The sequence below is a fragment of the Enoplosus armatus genome, chromosome 7 (genome assembly GCF_043641665.1).
Source record: "Enoplosus armatus isolate fEnoArm2 chromosome 7, fEnoArm2.hap1, whole genome shotgun sequence".
In the NCBI taxonomy this organism is placed as follows: domain Eukaryota; kingdom Metazoa; phylum Chordata; class Actinopteri; order Centrarchiformes; family Enoplosidae; genus Enoplosus; species Enoplosus armatus.
In genome coordinates this window covers 20,603,312-20,621,403 of record NC_092186.1, presented here as the reverse complement: position 1 = coordinate 20,621,403, position 18,092 = coordinate 20,603,312, and the positions used below count along the sequence as shown (strand labels likewise).

The following is an 18,092-nucleotide window of genomic DNA, read 5'->3' as shown; positions in this document are numbered from 1 at the left end:
AGGTATATATTAAACAGTATATGTGACATGTGGTGTCATTCAGCTTGTATTGTTATTTCGAAATTTAAATACCCTCAAGGGGAAATTCAGACGGAAGTCACAAGTATAAATCTAATTAAAAACACATGAAACCAACAGCAGCAAAGCCATCAGTCTGTTGTATATATATAAATGTTCTTTCCATCTTTGTCACAGTCTTCATTCTATTTGGGCTAAATTACAGCAAATGTATCTTATAAACTTAAAGGATAAATCTGGTTTTATTCTATATTTTGCTTATTAACAACAAATCCCTTGAAAAAAACAAAACCAGCACTGCGATAGTTCTTCTCTCAATACTTTCTGACTTCCCTACGCAGTCTGTGGCTCTTAGCCTAAAGACCATTGGTTCCTACTGAAGATATAAATCTTTATAACAGATCACAAATACATAGTTTCATTTAAGTTAAAAGTTTCCTGAAACAGCTGGGCCTCAGATCCTGCAACAAGAGTTTCCATATCTGGACTTAAAACTGTCATGGCCCCCAAACTCTGGAACAGCCTCCCTGTTGAAATTTGTATTATGTTAAACCCCGACTAAAAACTAAACTTGCATTTCTGCATTGAGTGGTCCTCCTGTGCCCTGCCTCTTTGGACTCTTTTGATTATTTTGGGTCATCTTTATGGACCGACGCTCTCCTTTGTATTGCTTGTTTGGTTTCACATCTTTTTATTCTGTTCTCCTATGAAGCACTTTGTCATTTTGTTTTAAAAAGTGCTACACAAATAAATATTATTATTATCAGTTGTGTGGACCTTTATTATGGTGGAAAACGGCCGGTGGACTGTGACACATCTGAAAAAAAAACCTATGCCTACAGAAAAACAATGTTTCTGACATTTGTGAAGATCCACTGACGTCACTGTGACCAGTTTTCATTGAGAAACACTTTCTACTCTTTAGACACTGAAAAGTCACTCAAGAGACTTTGCTGTTCAGTTAAAAATGCAAATTACACATGCCTTGAGAACCACAAACAAAATGCCTGTCACTTCGGTCGTGTTGTGGTTTTGGCAAAAGTCAGCTGCAATCTCAAAACCTCTCTGCATCAAACTTCAGAACTTTCTGCACAGTTGTTGAAAAAAAGTGAGCTGACCCTTTGACACCTGTCACACATCTAAAACACTAAGGTGTCTAAGATCAGAGTGAAAACACTGGCAGTTACATTTCTCTGCACATCCTTTACCCTTGAATCTACTTTTACAGGTACACTAAAGAGATGTTAAAGAGTTTTGGCCGTGTGTTTTTAGCGTGTGTGAGCTTGGATGTGTGAGGAAGTGTTGTGACAGAAACTACAGGCCTCTCCTGTAGTCCACTTCCCCTCTTACACCTCATCTCTGGCTGTTGTGAAACCCTATAAACTTTGTACATGCTACCGGTTCTCTTCCTGCAACTGCCTGCAGCTCTCTTTAGCAGCCCCCCCGTAACTGAGCTGTACTGTAACTGAGATTACAGTACAGCTCAATAAGTTACAAGATAATGTATTTTTCTGCTTATTTTAACATGAACACCACATTTTATGTCGATATCTTGTCCTGTTTTATGCTTTACATGGATTTCAGTCCAAATCCACATTTTTTACCTAAAATCTGATCATATATCAAAGTACATAACAATGCAATCCATGTATTTTGGTGCCTTGAGCTAGTCTCAATGAATGGGCTTGTTCTGAAAAAGAGGAAACTCTGCTGGTGCTGCTCCCTAAAGAGATGGCCTTTTAAGAAACACTTATCACATCCCTCATCATGTCAAAATTGACTTTAAAGCTTGAAATACCCAATTAAGGCTCGTCACATCAAAACTACTCAAATGAAATGCAGTTAATTGGGAGCTGTTTCCACTTTTACAAACAGAAAAACAAAGCATCTCGAGTCAAACTGTGTGAGATCACCGTAAAGCTACGTGAGTGAGAAAACACAAGACACAAAAGCGCTAGTTTTAGGAGTGCACACACACGAAACAGCTGTCTGAAGGTGTGTGAGATAGAAAATGAAGGTGTGGTACCGTACCATCGTCCCAGTGGGCCTCTCCTCCTCAGGTGTCCACTGTCCAGAGAGTGTGTGTGTGTGTGGGTGTGTGTGTGTGTCGTTAAAATCCACAGGTTGACCTCCTCAGACTGCAGCCATCACACAGCGGGGCGGTCAGAGCCAAGAGCAGCCAGCAACCTACAAGACATCCACTGCAACATTCAAACATCTACTTCCTCATACTCCCACAGATGTGTGTGTGAAACAAGAACAGAACAGCACACACACACACACACTCACCACACTTAGTAGTTAAGTAGCTACTTCTGTATTTTTGTCATATTCAAAGTCATCAGAGCGAGAATGAAGTAATGACAGGCTGATGATAGCGTCGGCTGATCCGAAAGGTTAATGGCAAAATTAGTCAATCCAGCTCATCTCTGCGGCAGCAGACGAGTGTTGACGGCAACAACAATAATTATCTTCAATCTGTTGCCAAATGATGGTGTTTCAGTTGTGAGCTGCCGGCTCCACCCAGGCTGTGGTTACTTCACGGTGTGTTTGTGTCCTCAGAGAGGCTGCTGCTTCCAACACCCATAATAACTGATGCAGGTTCACACAGAGGTGGAGTGTACACCGGGCTGGTGGGAGTGTGTGTGTGTGTGTGTGTGTGTGTGTGTGTGGTGTCAGAATGTATGGTTTTTGCTGTTTTATGTCATGCTGAGTGAGATTGTTTGAAGGGGGAGGGGATGTTAAGACTCACATTTAAAGCTGGGTTCTTGTAGTAAACTACATTATTAATAGCTACATTGTTTATTCAGTGTAATAAATTAATGTAATGTAATGTTTAAATATTCCATATCAATAAATACCTGCTATTTCTAACTCAGAATAACCTGGACGCCCCCGCCCCCAACATAGGACCAAGACAGTTTGTGGTCATTTTGCATGTGTCTCTTTGTGATGGTCTGAATGACTTTCCAACAAAAAATGATAACAGTCACCTCATACAGAGTGTCGGTCCCCCGGGCCTGAACCCGGGGGGCCCCCCCTCTGGACTGTTGCTCGGACAAAACAAGAAATTTGAGGACATCACTTTGGGCTGTGGGGATATAACTTAACTTATATAACTTATAACTGGCATTTTAAACTATTTTGAACACGGGAGCTACAAAAGTGTCCGTAGCACGAGCCATTTAAAAAAACATGATGTCATGGCATCGTGTTAACGTCATGGTCAAGACGCAGACCATGAAAGCACAACGTCCCTGGTTTCATTCCCCCTCGCTCTTCACATGTTCACTGTCTGTCCACTATCACTAAAGACTACATGCGAGGAGGGTAGAAGAGACCATAAATCTACAATCTTTACATGTACACACTCATATATATGTACACATACAGTGTAATAACACACACACACTCTATCAACTGACCCTTTCTTGTCCTCTGTCATGAGGGATGTCTCAGCCTCAGTCAAAGAGGAAGAAGTTCTTGCTTCATCTTTTCCGTGAAGGCTGTCAGACCCAGAAATAGATGACCATCGCTGACGATCTCAACCTCTGTCTGGATGCTATTTTAGCACAAATACAGTCAAATGTTTGTTGTACTGATACAAGTATCAGTACACTAAATGGATAAAGGAGGCTCACATCAGATTTCTTTGAATCAACAATGCACCATGTTTAATCAATTTAATATTTCCTTTTAAAAAGATGTACATGGGGGACAAATGGATTTATCTTCTATAGTATTGAACAACATACAGTACATGTCATGTTATAATTAGCATGTGAAAAACAAAACAACAATTACCGGTACTGTCCCTCTTATTTACTCAGATAAAACAGGCTCACTACTCAGTGTGAACCGTTATTATAGGCACAGGTAGATACAGAGAAAAGAAAATGCCTTTCAGACACTGAAACAGGAAATATCTCTGGTAGGTATTCTTTGAAACAGCTTCTGAAACCGTATGTGCAATTGAAAATGTGACAAATGATATTTGTCCCGAAAAACTGCAGGGATGAGTTAGCTCTGATGAAATACAACTGAACTGAATTTTTAAATTGTGAATTTAAATATTCTTAGTGTTTCTATGTTTCCATGGATGGATGAGCAGACCTCTGTTTACGTGCCCCCCAAAACTTATTTGTTAAACTTCCCAAAACCCAAATGTTTGTTTAATGCTGCCAAAATAAGTTGTTTTTATAATCCCCAAATTGTTAAGAGCGCTTGGAAATGCCCTCTTTTCTTGTATAGTGCCCATTTATAAATTGTTACTGTATTTGACATTTAATCCTACAATTGGCACAGTGAGCTGCATTCTGGGATTTTAGGGACACTATTGGCCACTTTAACTAAGCCAGGGAGTTTAAATTAAAAGCTTACAATATGATAAAAATGAACAAAGGAACCCAAAGAGGGCCCCTGGTGGGTGAGGGGCCCTAAGCAGCTGCACTCTTACATCTCAGGTCAGCTCCGCAGATTGGTATTATTACAAAAAGGCTCAAATCGATTTCTAAATAATTAACTGTTAAAATGATAACTCGGAGACAATGACAACAACAGTGAACTAATAGCACCAATCCAAACCAAAGCACCACAAGAAAAAAACAACAACATTGCAGCTAATCCCCAGAAAGACACACTGTAGCTTCCTCTCTTACAATGAAAGTATGTGACATTTAGTGTAACACAGAGCTGCTTTCAGCGGTGATCAGTGTGAACATGTGTGAGGAGTCCGTCCACTGCAGAGTTCAGAGCACAGCGGACGTCACAGTGATGACTGAGAGACTCTGAGGCGGCATTTCTAAAGAGAGACAGCTGAGAGTGCTTTTTCAAAAAAAAAACGTGTCAGTAAATTCTTCTATGAAATCAGTACAACACAAATTTGGGTCAGATGACACACATCCTTTTGGGTCACACATCACATCACCATCTTTGTCCATGAATCTGTGCATGAATAAATCACCTAACTTGGGTTCCTGTTTTTGAGAATTCAGCACCCAGTTATACACTGAGTGATTCATTAAAGCAGCTGTAATCGTTTGTTTTTTTTAATAACTATGAATCAAATGATGACGTGGTCGCTCGTAGTGATGAACCTACAGAGAATGATCACCTGAATCTGCAGCTCCCCTCGGCTTTATGGAGCTTTATAGTGAGTTTCAGCTCAACTTTACTGTTTTGATTCATTTTCACGCTCTCATAGCGTCGTGTTTGTCCTGTTTTCAGCTAAAAGGCTCAACAAAATCACTGTACGCTACCTGCTCAGCATCAAACAGCAGACAGGCACAGTTAGCAACTGGCTGGTGAACAAAGTGGAGTATTTAGCAGCTGAGGAACCAGATATTTCCCTCAGGGGTTGGTAGAGAACAAAAAAACAGAGCTAAAGGAGAGTGACTATTGCACTTACATTCATCAGGTGGACACAAACACGACTCCAAATGATTATGTTGCTCAGTAACTGCTGGATGTGTAAATAAGCAACTGTTTCCTAACAGCTTCGCCATATCAACTTAAAAGGTATGTGGCCCAAAACAAAATCAGTTGTTGCAGGTTTAATATGATCACACTGGAAGTTGAAATGATCTTTAATTTATTTAAGTTTGTGGCAGAAATCTTCTCACAGCAGCCTGAATGATGGTCTCAGGCAGCCGTGAATACAGATCAGATCTGTGCCACAGAGAAATCAGATCTTTTATGGGTGTGTAAATCCATCCTCAGATTAGCACTCCTGCTATAAAATGCTCTTTGAAAGCAGTGCGGTCAGAGGTCCCCACTCCTCCTCACTGGGCCTGTTCCTGCTGGCAGAGCTGACTCACTGTGTCTCACTGTGCTCTGAATTTCCACTCGTAGTAAAAGTTACTAGCACTGTTGAATGAGTGGTAACATGTGGCAAAAATAACCCCCCCCCCCCACCGAAAAAAATTAACAGCAAGGCCAGATAATGACACTGAGCCGAGCTGTTAAAAGTTCCTTTTTGAAGACTTTATGCACAAGCTGCCTCAGTCGGCAGCCACGACACAAAATAACATCCTATAATGTGGAAATGTCCTGGTGAGTCAGCACTCACTTTACTGAGGCAGTGTCTCTGTGTGTCCTGTGCAGCATGAAGTACTGTTTTACTGAAGAGGGGATAACATTTAAGCAAACTAACCCAAATGGCAAGACTATGGCAGGTTCACTGCAGTGAGACATTGATAGCTTCCTCAGAGACATCAAGTCAAAACAAACATAAAATACGCAAGTCCTCCGACTGCTGACACGTTGTGCAAATCAAACTCTGCTCATACTTCAGCTGAATAACAGCAAGGACTTGATGAATACGTTGATAGGGAACAAAGCAATGGCATGAAACAATGTGGTCAAGTAACAACTATTAGATAACATAGAAACAAATCTTTCATTTTATACCATAAGATTTTCCTTTTCATGGGCAAAGATATCTGAAAAAATATCGTTTTTCTTTACAAAGTGGATTTTTTTAGATTCATAACTAAACAAATATCACCTGTTAACATACAGGTCGAAGAGAGTACTGCGACCAGCCCTGCGGCCAAAGTGAAATATAGTAGCACCAAAAATATTACAACAGAGGGATCATTTAGAAAGACAGAGAGAGAGGGTTCATCTTAAAAGACGATGTCTCTCGGTCTCTCCAGGTTTCAGCAGCCCTCCCTCCAGTGGAATGTATAACTCAGCTCGGCCCGGAGAGGCGTCTGGTTTGGGCTGGATACTGGCTGGAAAAAGGTCCCTCTTAACAGGTGACCAGGTGTCAGTCCGACAGCGTCCCAGTTAGATCTCACACTCCTCTGGTAGAGGTAGTGTGAGGGCTGCTGTTACAAGGCTCAGTGGGAGGGTTTTCAGGCTTACTGTGAGTGTGTACAGGACCCAAAGATGGATGCTGTGAGTTTTGTGGTGTGCAGGTCAGTGTCCCTGGCAGGTCTTGCAGCACATTTGCCTGAAATATGGCCGGCTGCAGAACTTGAACCTGAGCACCAGGGGGCAGTAGGCCACAGTGTTCACATCTTTACACTCTGCAGGGAACACAAACATGAAATACAGATCTTTTAGAAACAGAAGCAGGATGTCAATCAAAATACCAAGAATATCATCACTTCTATTGTTCAAAGAGGTATACTGCTTAATTGGAGTGACATTAATCCCCCGACATTTGGTCTGTGGATTAAGTCATTCATGAATTCACCTCTTGATGCGCGAGTTATAAATGTTCAAACAGATGAATTTGTATATAAACATTAAAATGTTGGTTTATTACAACTGTAAACAATGAAAAAAGGCTTACTACAGAATGAGTCACTGATATCTGATTACACAGATCCCCTGCACAAGCTACACTGGCAGCTCAGACTTTCATATTTACTACATTTCGAGTCTGGGATTAGACATTTTTAACTTCAATTTGATTTGATGACATCCAGTTCATGATAATTTCACTGCCTCAGAAAATAGCATTTAATACAAAATAAAAAAACGTTCAACAAATTCAACCTCTAAGAGGAAAATCCTTCTATATTGTTCTTTCTATGAAACATGAGAAGGAGCAGCGTGTGAGCTTTGACGTCTGACCTTCGGGGTTGTCTGTACTGACGGGCAGACTGAGGTCACATTTGCTCTTGCACTGCTGCATGGCTGCTGGCCGCTGATGTTCCAGACACTCATTGGACGGCTGACCGGTGTGGGTCAGACACTGCACCGAACGCATCTCCTGACCCAGACCGCACTTGGCAGAACACTAAGACACATAGACACACAGAACATACAAATATTTGAACTGGGGATTGTGTTTCAGTACAAAATGGACACTGAGTTGTATAAAAATGCCCCACTACAACCATGAATAGGAGCAAGAATAAACCAAAGGCCTGTCTTACCTCTCCCCAGGGACCCGTCACCCAGTGGGGGGGAGGGCAGCGCTGCAGGTTACAGCGCACCCTGGAGGTGGGCCGGCCATGTTTTGGGCACTTGGACTCTGGCAGTGTGTCACCGCTCTCCCCGCTCTTACACAAGACCACTCGGTGCCTGTAGCCAGGACCACAGCTGGGCGTACACTGCGGACAGAGCGGGAGATGAAGAAAGAGGGGGTGGGGTGGGGGGGAGAGATCAGGCGGGAGGGCAGGGAGATGGAGGCGATGGGAGGGTGCAGCAGGGGGTCACCGCGGTCATAAGCATGCAAAAAGAAATCTTCTTAATCCCCTCAGCAGAGGGCAGCAGCTGTATAAGAAACAAAGTCAAGAGCCTGCTTAGTTCCTGTAAATCAGCTGGACATAATTCCTCTTCTGTGTGTGCCGTCGCTACATTACAACAAGACGTCAGAGAAAAGTTGAACACTGCAGCACTTCTGACACCATTTAATTTGGTTTCCATTCATCCTGAACTGTGAGAACAAAGTTTAGCTCCAGGAACAAAGTGGGATATGAGACGGACTTTTTAGGCCTGTCTTAAAAGTGTAGTTTACATGTCTGCACAGCTACACTGAAGGACGTGAAAGACACCCTTAAACTCCCACAGACTCCACAAACAGTCAGAATTAGAAGTAGGTCAGAGAATTCCCACATGACAAGTGTAACAATATGTATTCATGACTGCAACAACATGTTCAGCGTGATGTATTTGTCTGCTCCGTGCCTCTGCTGTGTATTTCATGGTTAAGGTACTCTTACTTTCTCCTGGCAGATGTTTGGGTTTCTTAGGTTCAACTGGAAAATAAACTATTGCTCCATGTGAGAGTAATTCTGCAGAAAGCATTGATTCAAAGTCAGCCTTGAGTTGACTAAAAAACACTGCAGGAGTGCATTCAGACCACATGCATGATGAGAGACGTCTGCTTACCTCTGACCAGTCCAGGGCCAGCCATTCAGGGGGGCAGCTGTGGTTGCTGCAGGGCTCAGTGAGAGAAGGGCGTAGGGGGATACAGGCTGAGTCGTCCAGGACCTTCTCCTCTGTCGCAGAGATCCTCCTTTTACATAACACCTCCCGTGTCCGCAGGCCGCCGTTACAGCTGCGGCTGCACTCCGACCACTCTCCTGTCCACCAGCTAGAGGCAGAGAAGAACCTTTACTTTGTTTCTAATGTCCTCCTTTGAATGATATAGTGTGGACACACTACAGAAGGAGATGATACTGTTCAAACAGGAATCACAGGTGGGAAAAGTATACATATACCAAGGAGGACCAAAAGCGCATATGTGCACCAACAAGTATATAAAGATGACAATTTGTAATGAATAAATGTGAATGTGCCATAAAATGCTAAAACAGGAAATAAAAAAACACACTCACATTCAACAAGAAAGGTACAAAATGAAGAAATAGTTACTAACCTTGGGGAGCACGGCTCAGTATTGCAGGATCTTCTCTTCTCTTTGGGTTTGTTCTTCTTGTCACAGAAGTGGTTGTAGACGACTGAATGATCTGTCTGCTTCTTACACACCACCTGCTGGATCTGCGCACCTGACCACAGGTGAGGCAACACAAGACAAACATGCAAAAGGGGCATTATAAGGGGCCACGAATACATCAGCGTTCATTCTCCATGTTAGTAATTTTGAACCCTATTCACACATGTAACCAGCCGCATTGCTGAGATTAATCATCTGGATAAGCAGTGCTTTTAATAATTCTTCTAGGACACAAAAAACTCAATATGTGTCGAGTCTGTTCCCATATGTAACCAATTCCACTCTGCTGAAAGCAACAACATTTTTTGCAGTTAACTGGCAGCAAAAGTAAATGAAAACAAATGGGCTGCTCACAGGAATAGCTTCAAATATACCAGATACAATGTCTGATATTTATACTTATTAAATTTTATGTTATTTATTTGACAGGGACAATGCTCATTGGATCAACAAAAACAAAGTACTTTTAACGAGCCAGTGTTGGCCCACAAGGCACCATAAAGTGACATATCTCATAAAACTCATGTACACAACATAACAAATATGCACCAAATAGTACAGTTTATCTGTTGGCCGATATTTCATTGGCACCCAAACTTCAGTGTGGTACCAAAGGCAGGGTTGCCTTGGTAGTGATGTAAAACTGACATTCATAACAAGATGACAACATTTTACATGCTGACTTAAGGTCCTTCTAGAGCTGCAGTGAGACATTAAAAAACCATCAACTTACCAACTATGGTAAATGACAAAGTGGGATGCCTGAAATTATTTCATAAAAAAGATTTCATAAAAGAACAAAAGTATAAAAAAAAATTATTGCCACAACCTGGTTAAATGTTCACCCTCCAGGTTCACGTCCTCCTCCTTATATTACCCCAAGTGAAATTATTTATTTCTCAGAGGAGAAGATTAGTTCTTATCAGGTAAAGCAACATGGATCATTAACTCACAAACGCCAGAGAGGAAAACGGAGATTGGCTATGTGCGATATCTCCAAAGTCTCAGAGCCTGCGAACTGCTCAACATGGACTCCGCAGACACTCCAGTCTCAAGGCCTCCCTGGGTCAGTGTTAGTCTACAGCAGGGATTTATGCTGTGTGTTCTTATGGGAGGCTGTATGTGTGTGTTTGTACATCCGTGTGAGGGAGAGACAAGGAGGGTTAAGGTTAGGGTAAGTCTCCAGGATATTCATTTAGGTCAATGCAACGTCCTCCCCTAAGTGTCCGTGTGTGTGTGTGTGTGTGTGTGTGTGTGTGTGTGTGTGTGTGTCTACCTCCAGCGCAGAGAGCTGAGCAGCGTGACCAGGAGATATAGTGCCAGGCAAAGCCACTCAGAGGATCCCTGTTCATTGGGGGATTGAAACGATAGTGGATCCCTGGGTTCTCCTCCCTCACCAGCACCTACATACGACCAAACATTTACCATTACACAGTGGTGAAACCTGTTGGACATTTCTTCTTTTTGTTTTGGGGTTTCTTTCCAATCTTACCATGACAATCAGGGTTATGTTTGTTGGCCCCAGAGCTTCAAGAGTCTCTGGTCCGTCAGTGGGCCGCCTGTAGTGGAAGGTGGTGCCGGCAACATCAAACCTGCGCGGCGTGTCAATGGTCAGCTTCCCATTGATAAAGTACTGGTCCCCTTTACTCTTCAGCACTGGGACACAGAGGAGAGGGAGAAAGACGTGTAAGGAAGACGGCAAAGTAAAAGGAATCAATAATGCATTATTGTCACTTAGTGCATCTGAAGCATCACCATAAGAAGTATCCTGGGAGCAGACAAACACATTTCACTTGTTTTGTTGTCTTACTGAGAGTTAGATGAGAAGCTCAACATTAGCTTTGTCTCAGAGATAGCTCTGTGAAGTATTTAGGCTACTGTAGCCAGCACAAACACTGGAAGCCGGTGCTTCTGACTATAATTTCCCCTCGGGGATCAATAAAATCTGATTCTAGCCGCATTCATGCAATGTTAGGAGATTGGAAAGAACACACCATTTAAACACCCTAAATTTGCTTCTTTCATTACATATTTGTGAAATCAGATAAACAAATGCATAGCTCCTTTTTAACTGTCTGACTGTATTAGTGTTAATATTGGACATTATTTAGATGAAACATTTTTTTACAATTACAATTATGAAGGTGACATGTTGACTTGTCATAGCAGGAAAAGCACAAGTATCACGAATGACCTTTATGATGGCTCTGTTGTGTTCAAGTATCCCTAAATGGCATTCCTTTCATCATGTTATTGGTAACACCTGTGCTTTTCCTGCTATAACATATATATAAGTCAAAAAGTCAAACTCTAATCAAACTCTTGGTAAGACAGCAAATTACCCAAAACGGTGGAGTATTCCAGAAGAGGTTAAAACATTTAAACACACCTTATTGCTATATATCACAACTTTGTGGCTCCTGTCATTTTCATATCATATTTCTTTGACTATTTACTTTGACAGGCAATTATACAAAACATTAGCATGAAAATCATCTTACCAAGGTAGTTGAGGGAGATGTTGAGTTCTTGTATGTGGATGAACACTGATCCTTTAGGAATTCTGACCACTTCCTCATAACCTGAGACACACACAGACCCACACAAAGTCAAAAAATGAAAGCAAGGTGAAAGGGGTTTAATTCACTGGGGGTCAGGGGGAGCAATGCATAAGTAGTGTTTAGCTCTGTGGGACACCAATGGACTGAGCAGAGGCTTCAGATTCCAGCTACATTCCTGGGCAGCCGGCCCCAGCTGCCCTGCTCAGCTCTTTGCTAGAGAGCGAAAACTATGCCAAGAGCCGGCTTCTCCTCTCTCCGTCTTCTCTCCACTTCTTCCATCTGTTTTGGTCTCTTGTCCCCTTTCTTTTTACGCTCATCTCACCTCCGCCCCACCTCGTTCTGCTCCGCTGTCCAGCCAGCAGGCCAGCCACTGCAGCCCTGTAAATAGCTTCAGCCTCACTAGAGGAAGCAGGAATAAAAATTGAAGGAATGAAATAATTCCTTCCAGCGCTTTGACCACAAGAGGAAAGGACAGGCTTGGCTCGTGACCTCTCCGTGGAGCTCTGAGAGGTGGGACCGACCCTGCTCTGGAGTGGAAGATTAAAGGGACAGAGTTTGCGGATTTTTGGCCTCGAAGACAGACACAGAAAAAGTGCGAGAAAAGTGTGTTCTTCTGTTAACAATTAGGGATCTGTGCGGTAAACAGACAGCAAAAGAGCTGTAAAGCCGGCCCTTGACACTTCAGTAACCCCTCACCGCCTACCAGAGCCACAGGCTGGACAGATGGAAAGAGACTTAAAGGGAAATTATTGCATCTAAGCTGAGAGCACAGAGCAAGAATTAAGTAACACAGCAACCTCAACTTTCATTTTTCTAGGATGTAAGGAACTCCATTAGTCATTTGTGACCTTTTTTTTTTTTACTACAGTGTAGATTCAGTGGTTTGGCTTAATCCCAGACCATACCTAAAGCACTCGAGCAGAAAGGAGAAGGGCTGGCTAAAAGCTTTAGGAGTTCAGAGAAGTCCAAAGCTTGTTGTAGACATGACAGAGTGATTCTGACAGTCATAAATATTTCTGTGCCTCCAATAGAGGCCATAGAGTTTGAGTTTGGTTAGGGATGAGACCAAGCTATACTGCAGTTGTCACTAATGCCTCATTTAGTCTTTTTTAAGTGGTCTCTTGCAATTCCCCCAACTTTATGGAAGCGCAATACTAACGGGAGCACCCGTTTAATAATAGCACTGACCATGGATACCATCCCCAGATCACAAAACACACAACTTAACAACCTACACTTCAACTTCAGCCTTACTAACAGATTTTTTTAGGCCAACGATAATGTTAGATATTTTGAGGGTAGTTGAGAGGTTGACAGAATGGCCTGGTCACTGTGGTCCAGAGCACAGCTGCCCGCCCAGGGTGCGTCCCCTCTGAGGAATCCTGGAAGGGGGTGAGTGGTGTCGACAGTTGGGTGAGAAACTCTGAAGTTGGAGTTGTGGGGAGAAATGTAACCAAGAATAGATCCAAAGGCAGCCGGACCTCAAGCCACACTGGTCGGACCTCAACTAAATCTGTCTGCCACATGTCCCTGGGTGGCTGGTGGGTAAATATATATATGGATATACACTGTATGCTATGTATATGTGTATATTCATTTGTGCATTCTCATACACTAAGAGTTTTTCAAGGAACTTTTCTTTGTCTTCTTATAGATCTTGGGGTTGACTTGGGAACTGTTGATGTTGTGCATCTGTATGTGATATTGATCTGACCTGACTCACTGTATTTGTTTATTTGTATATTTTATAAGGTACTAGTGTAATCTTTATGTAAAGATGTGTGGAGCTTTATCTATAGAACGACCTCCACTCCGTAGCCCATGCTGGCCTTACAGCTGCATTTGACACTGTTGACGCAATCGACTCAATGATCACGTTGGAATAAGCGGCTTGGCACTTGAGTGTTTTAAATCCTTTTTCTCTTGACGGCATTTTTCTGTTAAACTTAGTAACTTCATTTCTTCATCTACAAAACTTACTTGCGGTGTGCATCAAGGGTCGACATTTGTCCCCTGTTGTCATGAAAAAACTGCTTGATGTAGATACAATGATGGATGAGACGAGTGACTGTTACTATCAGTAATGCCAACTTTAAATCTGGGCTGCATCAACTCTCAGCGCTTGTATATAGACATCATTTATCTCTAAGCATTCATCAGAAATACCCTAAGTACAGCAGGTGATGAAATAAATGATTGTCCTGCAGCAACATGGAGTTTTGTTGGCTTTATCAAATAAATAACTGTAACAGTATGCTGCCGTGAACAGAGTTTGCATGTGAACAGACAATTATACGATACATTTTGAATGTCTGGGGTGTCCTAACTCACATTACAAGGCAGCTTTCCAAGGTGCATTCACAATCCCGAGTATCAGAACCCAAACTTTGCATGTGCACATTTTTGGGACAACAGAACAATTATGTTGCATAACTTCTCATGGTAAATGCCTCACGTTAACCTAATCTGATTCTCAGGACAGTGGAGACTGTTCCAAATCCACTTTAAATCATTCTTCCCTCCCTGCCAATGAAACCAGGACAGACCCAATCTATCTATATGTGCAGAAACCTCTGTAGCAGCAGCTCCCAAAGGAAAACTGGTGAGATGACTCGTGCTTGAGTGTTTTAGTTCTGTACCTCCTTCGGGCAGCGAGTCGTTGAAGAGTCCCTCCACAGACACACAGCTGCTCCCGTCACCCCCGCAGATCCGGCAGCGGTCCTCGCGAACGTCCGAGCCGAGGACACGGTCACAGCCTACGTGCTGCGAGAAGGGAGAAGCGAGTGAGCTACAGGGTCACTCAGGGTCATGGGTGAAGGGGCACAGTCAGTAAGTCGAGAGGTGTCAGAGGCCGGGCTGAGGGATTACCTCTAATGTCTTCCAGACCACTTTTCCAAAACACAGAAATATCAGATGTTAAGTCCAGATGTGTTTTCTGATCCTGAGCAGACATAATGCTCTTAGGTTGCTAAACTCATAGCTGTCGACATAAATAAGTTTCATGATGAGCTAAGCAGGTGGTTTTACTCAAACTCTTTAACAGTGAACCAAACCTAAACAAAAGTGTAGAGAATGAATGGCAACTGTTCTCATTCTCATATATTCATATGGCAGTTGCTTATTGTAGAGAGGGATAATGAGGCTTAAGTTTATCATTGCTTTTACACTGATTAGATCACAGAAACTGTGATTCACCCCATGGTTATCTGGTGGCTTTATAATATGGATAGTGGTGAGTTATTAAAGTTTAAAATGATATAGGTCCAAAGTAGCAGGAGACCTCTTGTGTCCTCGTGCAGACAGTGTTTCCCAGAACTCATTAGGACCAATATCACAATACAGAATGTATATAAAAGTGTTTGCGGTGCTGAGAACTTTCACACCACAATTAATCATCAATTAATCGATGAGTTGATGATTAATCGTTTCATTTATGAAGCAAAAATGTCATGTCACAGTCACTGGTTCCAGCGTCTCAAATGGGATTTGGATGTCATGCTTTTTCTTTGTCATATACTATAGTGAACTGAATATCTTAGGGCAGTTGGTTGGACAATAAACAAACCCACCTTCACCTTAAATAACTTTGCATAACACACCAGTAGATGTCAAAGAGTAACAAGGATACATCTGTTTTTGTATTTGCTATAAAGGTTTCTCCAACAGGGGGCAAGGATGCAAGATTTGGATTGACAATTGCTCCAAAGACAGGGGAACTCAACCCTGATATTATATGAAACAAGGGAAAAACTATGGAATCTGCTGAATTTACTAAGGTCATGCAATTTGTCAGTTTTGTGGGGAAAGTTCTCCACCTCTGAAGAGGAGGTGTAAACATAGCACAGACGGGATTTGGGAAGAGCCACGAGGAAGATTGTAGTGGGAAAAGAAACGTGCTTGTATATAACTAACAACTGATTATTGCAAACAAAAATGAAACAATCAGGCTACTATTGATTGTTTCTCTTTCTCATTAGATATATGCTACAGATTATAATATCATGATGAGCTCAGTGATCTCATAGAAATCCCACCTCTGAACTTAAGAGCTCGCCTTTACTGGCAGAGTGCGTTTGGAGGTTGACTACCCGGCGCAGTCCAGGAGCTAACTGCGTAATGAGCTGCTGCCTTAATAAATCAGCCGCTGAATACACACACACTGTGGCCGCAAACTCAATGAAAACCACAGTGCACATGTGCACAATGCCATTTGTTAAAGTAAAGTAAATCTGGCGCTCTATATTTTGTCCAACAGATCCGGGAAAAGGGGCTCTGGCCGACGTGCCTTTCGTCTGCAGCGGCATGTTGTGTTCAACTGCACCATCTGTTCCCAGGTCCTTTTTCTACCTCCCACACTTCTCCTTCTGTTTCTCCCCTCTCCTCACTGTAAGACCCCAACTGTGGAACTGAAGCCAGCATGAGGCTGCAAACAAGAGACAGAGATGTCTCCACGGTGTGTTTGAAGTTTTATGTGTACATAAAATGTATGAGAGGTAAGATGATAGAGCAGAAGGAGAGGGAGGAAGAAGCTCTGACTTTATTGCAGACAGAAAAGTCGCAAGAAAAAGAAGGGAAAGAAAAAAAAAAAGAAGGCAAATAGAAAGAAAATGAGAGGAATGGATGCAGAGCGTCAGAAAGGGAAAGAGAAAAAGAGAGCGAGATAATAAGACCGCAGTGAATGAAAGCCTGCCTGCAGAGCAGACAGACTAACAGCTGAGCTGGAGGGTCACTGAGTTCCTCCAGAGCAGAACAGAGTACAGGGAGAAAGAGAGGAGAGGTGGAGGAGGAGAGAACAGAGAGGGGATGTTGATAAACAAAATCCTCTTTTTGGATGAGTGCAGGGACTCCAGCCTCCCTCGGCTCCTCAGCCTAGCCAACCTGAGACTCTCTGAGACACTGAAAATAAAGCGAGATCATGGGGGGCAAGAGGCAGGAGAGAGGGAGCTGAGAAATACAATCTTTTTGCACTCTGCAAAGCTGCAGGCAACCACAAAACAACAAGCTGGATATCCTGATGTTTGGGGGGGGTTTTCTCTGTCCTCACATCTTTTCTCGGCGTCCAAAGCTTCCACTGACCTTTTGGAGAAGAGCTACATCCAAAATAAACAAGAAGTGGAACTAAAAACAGACTGGGAATCAACAGCAACCACATAAGCTGTGCACTATTACCATTAAGGTTTTTTTTGTCTACATCATTTTACAAATGGGCCATGTGGGTGTCAAAATGGGTTCCAGGGACCTGTTTGAGCTCCAGGACCAGACCACCTCCACTGCATCAAAATGAGCTGCAGTTACATGTTTTGTTTTCATTAACAGCCGGGATTAAGAGAGAGCATCGGTAATGGGAATCTAAGATTGTTGCCAAAGCGAAGACGATTTTTCAGTTGAGCAGCTGATAGTGATGATCGTCAGCAGTCAGTGCATAAACTAGACAGTGGCAGCTGTCCAGAGTCTAGAGAGCGAGAATAAACAATATTATCTCAGTTGAAGACAGTCTTGTGCTGATCCTCTATTCTGCTGCTTCAGCTGAAACGGTCTGCTCACATGCAGACGTCTGATGGCTTGTGTTTCAATCAAATGCTTACAAACACACACATACGGTAGAGAGGCCTTATCTCACCTTACACTCTCCGTTTACACACACATCCAGAGAGTCGTCTCGGCAAGGTGTGCCGTCCACCACAGCTGGAGCACGCTCTGTGTAGAAGTTGTATCCTTCTGCCAGGCAGTTGAGAGAACAGGGCTTCACCCCACCTAAACACAAACACACAGGGAGCGGTATCAATATACCAGATCTATCCACACTGTAGCTCAGCAGCAATGCACACGCACCATAAGTCTGCACAAATCTATACCCTATATACACACATGCACACACTCACAGATGATAACTGTTCATCTTTGACAAAGAACTACTATTCAACTTAGTTTTCTATTGTCTTGATTTTTAAAGAACTTTGTCATTTAAATTCTGAGAAAATGAATGGCCCAAAATTGATGCTTCTGACTCCAGTGACAACACACTTTGTAGCACTGGCATCGTCAGGTTTATGTGTGTATGTGTGCAAATGTAGTAGCCTGCTAGCTTGTGGCTGGTA

At 42.6% G+C, this 18,092-nt stretch overlaps 1 protein-coding gene across 1 annotated transcript in view; it reads right to left on the bottom strand.

Moving 5' to 3' along the window:
- Positions 1 to 6,939: 6,939 nt before the first annotated feature.
- adamts10 (ADAM metallopeptidase with thrombospondin type 1 motif, 10) overlaps positions 6,940 to 18,092 on the bottom strand; it is a 36,872-nt gene continuing 25,719 nt past the window's right edge. The window contains exons 16-25 of the mRNA XM_070909130.1: positions 17,615 to 17,748; positions 14,634 to 14,757; positions 11,935 to 12,015; positions 10,926 to 11,089; positions 10,710 to 10,836; positions 9,356 to 9,485; positions 8,866 to 9,070; positions 7,908 to 8,084; positions 7,603 to 7,768; positions 6,940 to 7,049 (exon numbers count right to left, since the gene is read on the bottom strand). Coding sequence (XP_070765231.1) covers positions 6,940 to 7,049; positions 7,603 to 7,768; positions 7,908 to 8,084; positions 8,866 to 9,070; positions 9,356 to 9,485; positions 10,710 to 10,836; positions 10,926 to 11,089; positions 11,935 to 12,015; positions 14,634 to 14,757; positions 17,615 to 17,748 — 1,418 coding nt within the window. The remainder of the gene's footprint in view (positions 7,050 to 7,602; positions 7,769 to 7,907; positions 8,085 to 8,865; positions 9,071 to 9,355; positions 9,486 to 10,709; positions 10,837 to 10,925; positions 11,090 to 11,934; positions 12,016 to 14,633; positions 14,758 to 17,614; positions 17,749 to 18,092) is intronic.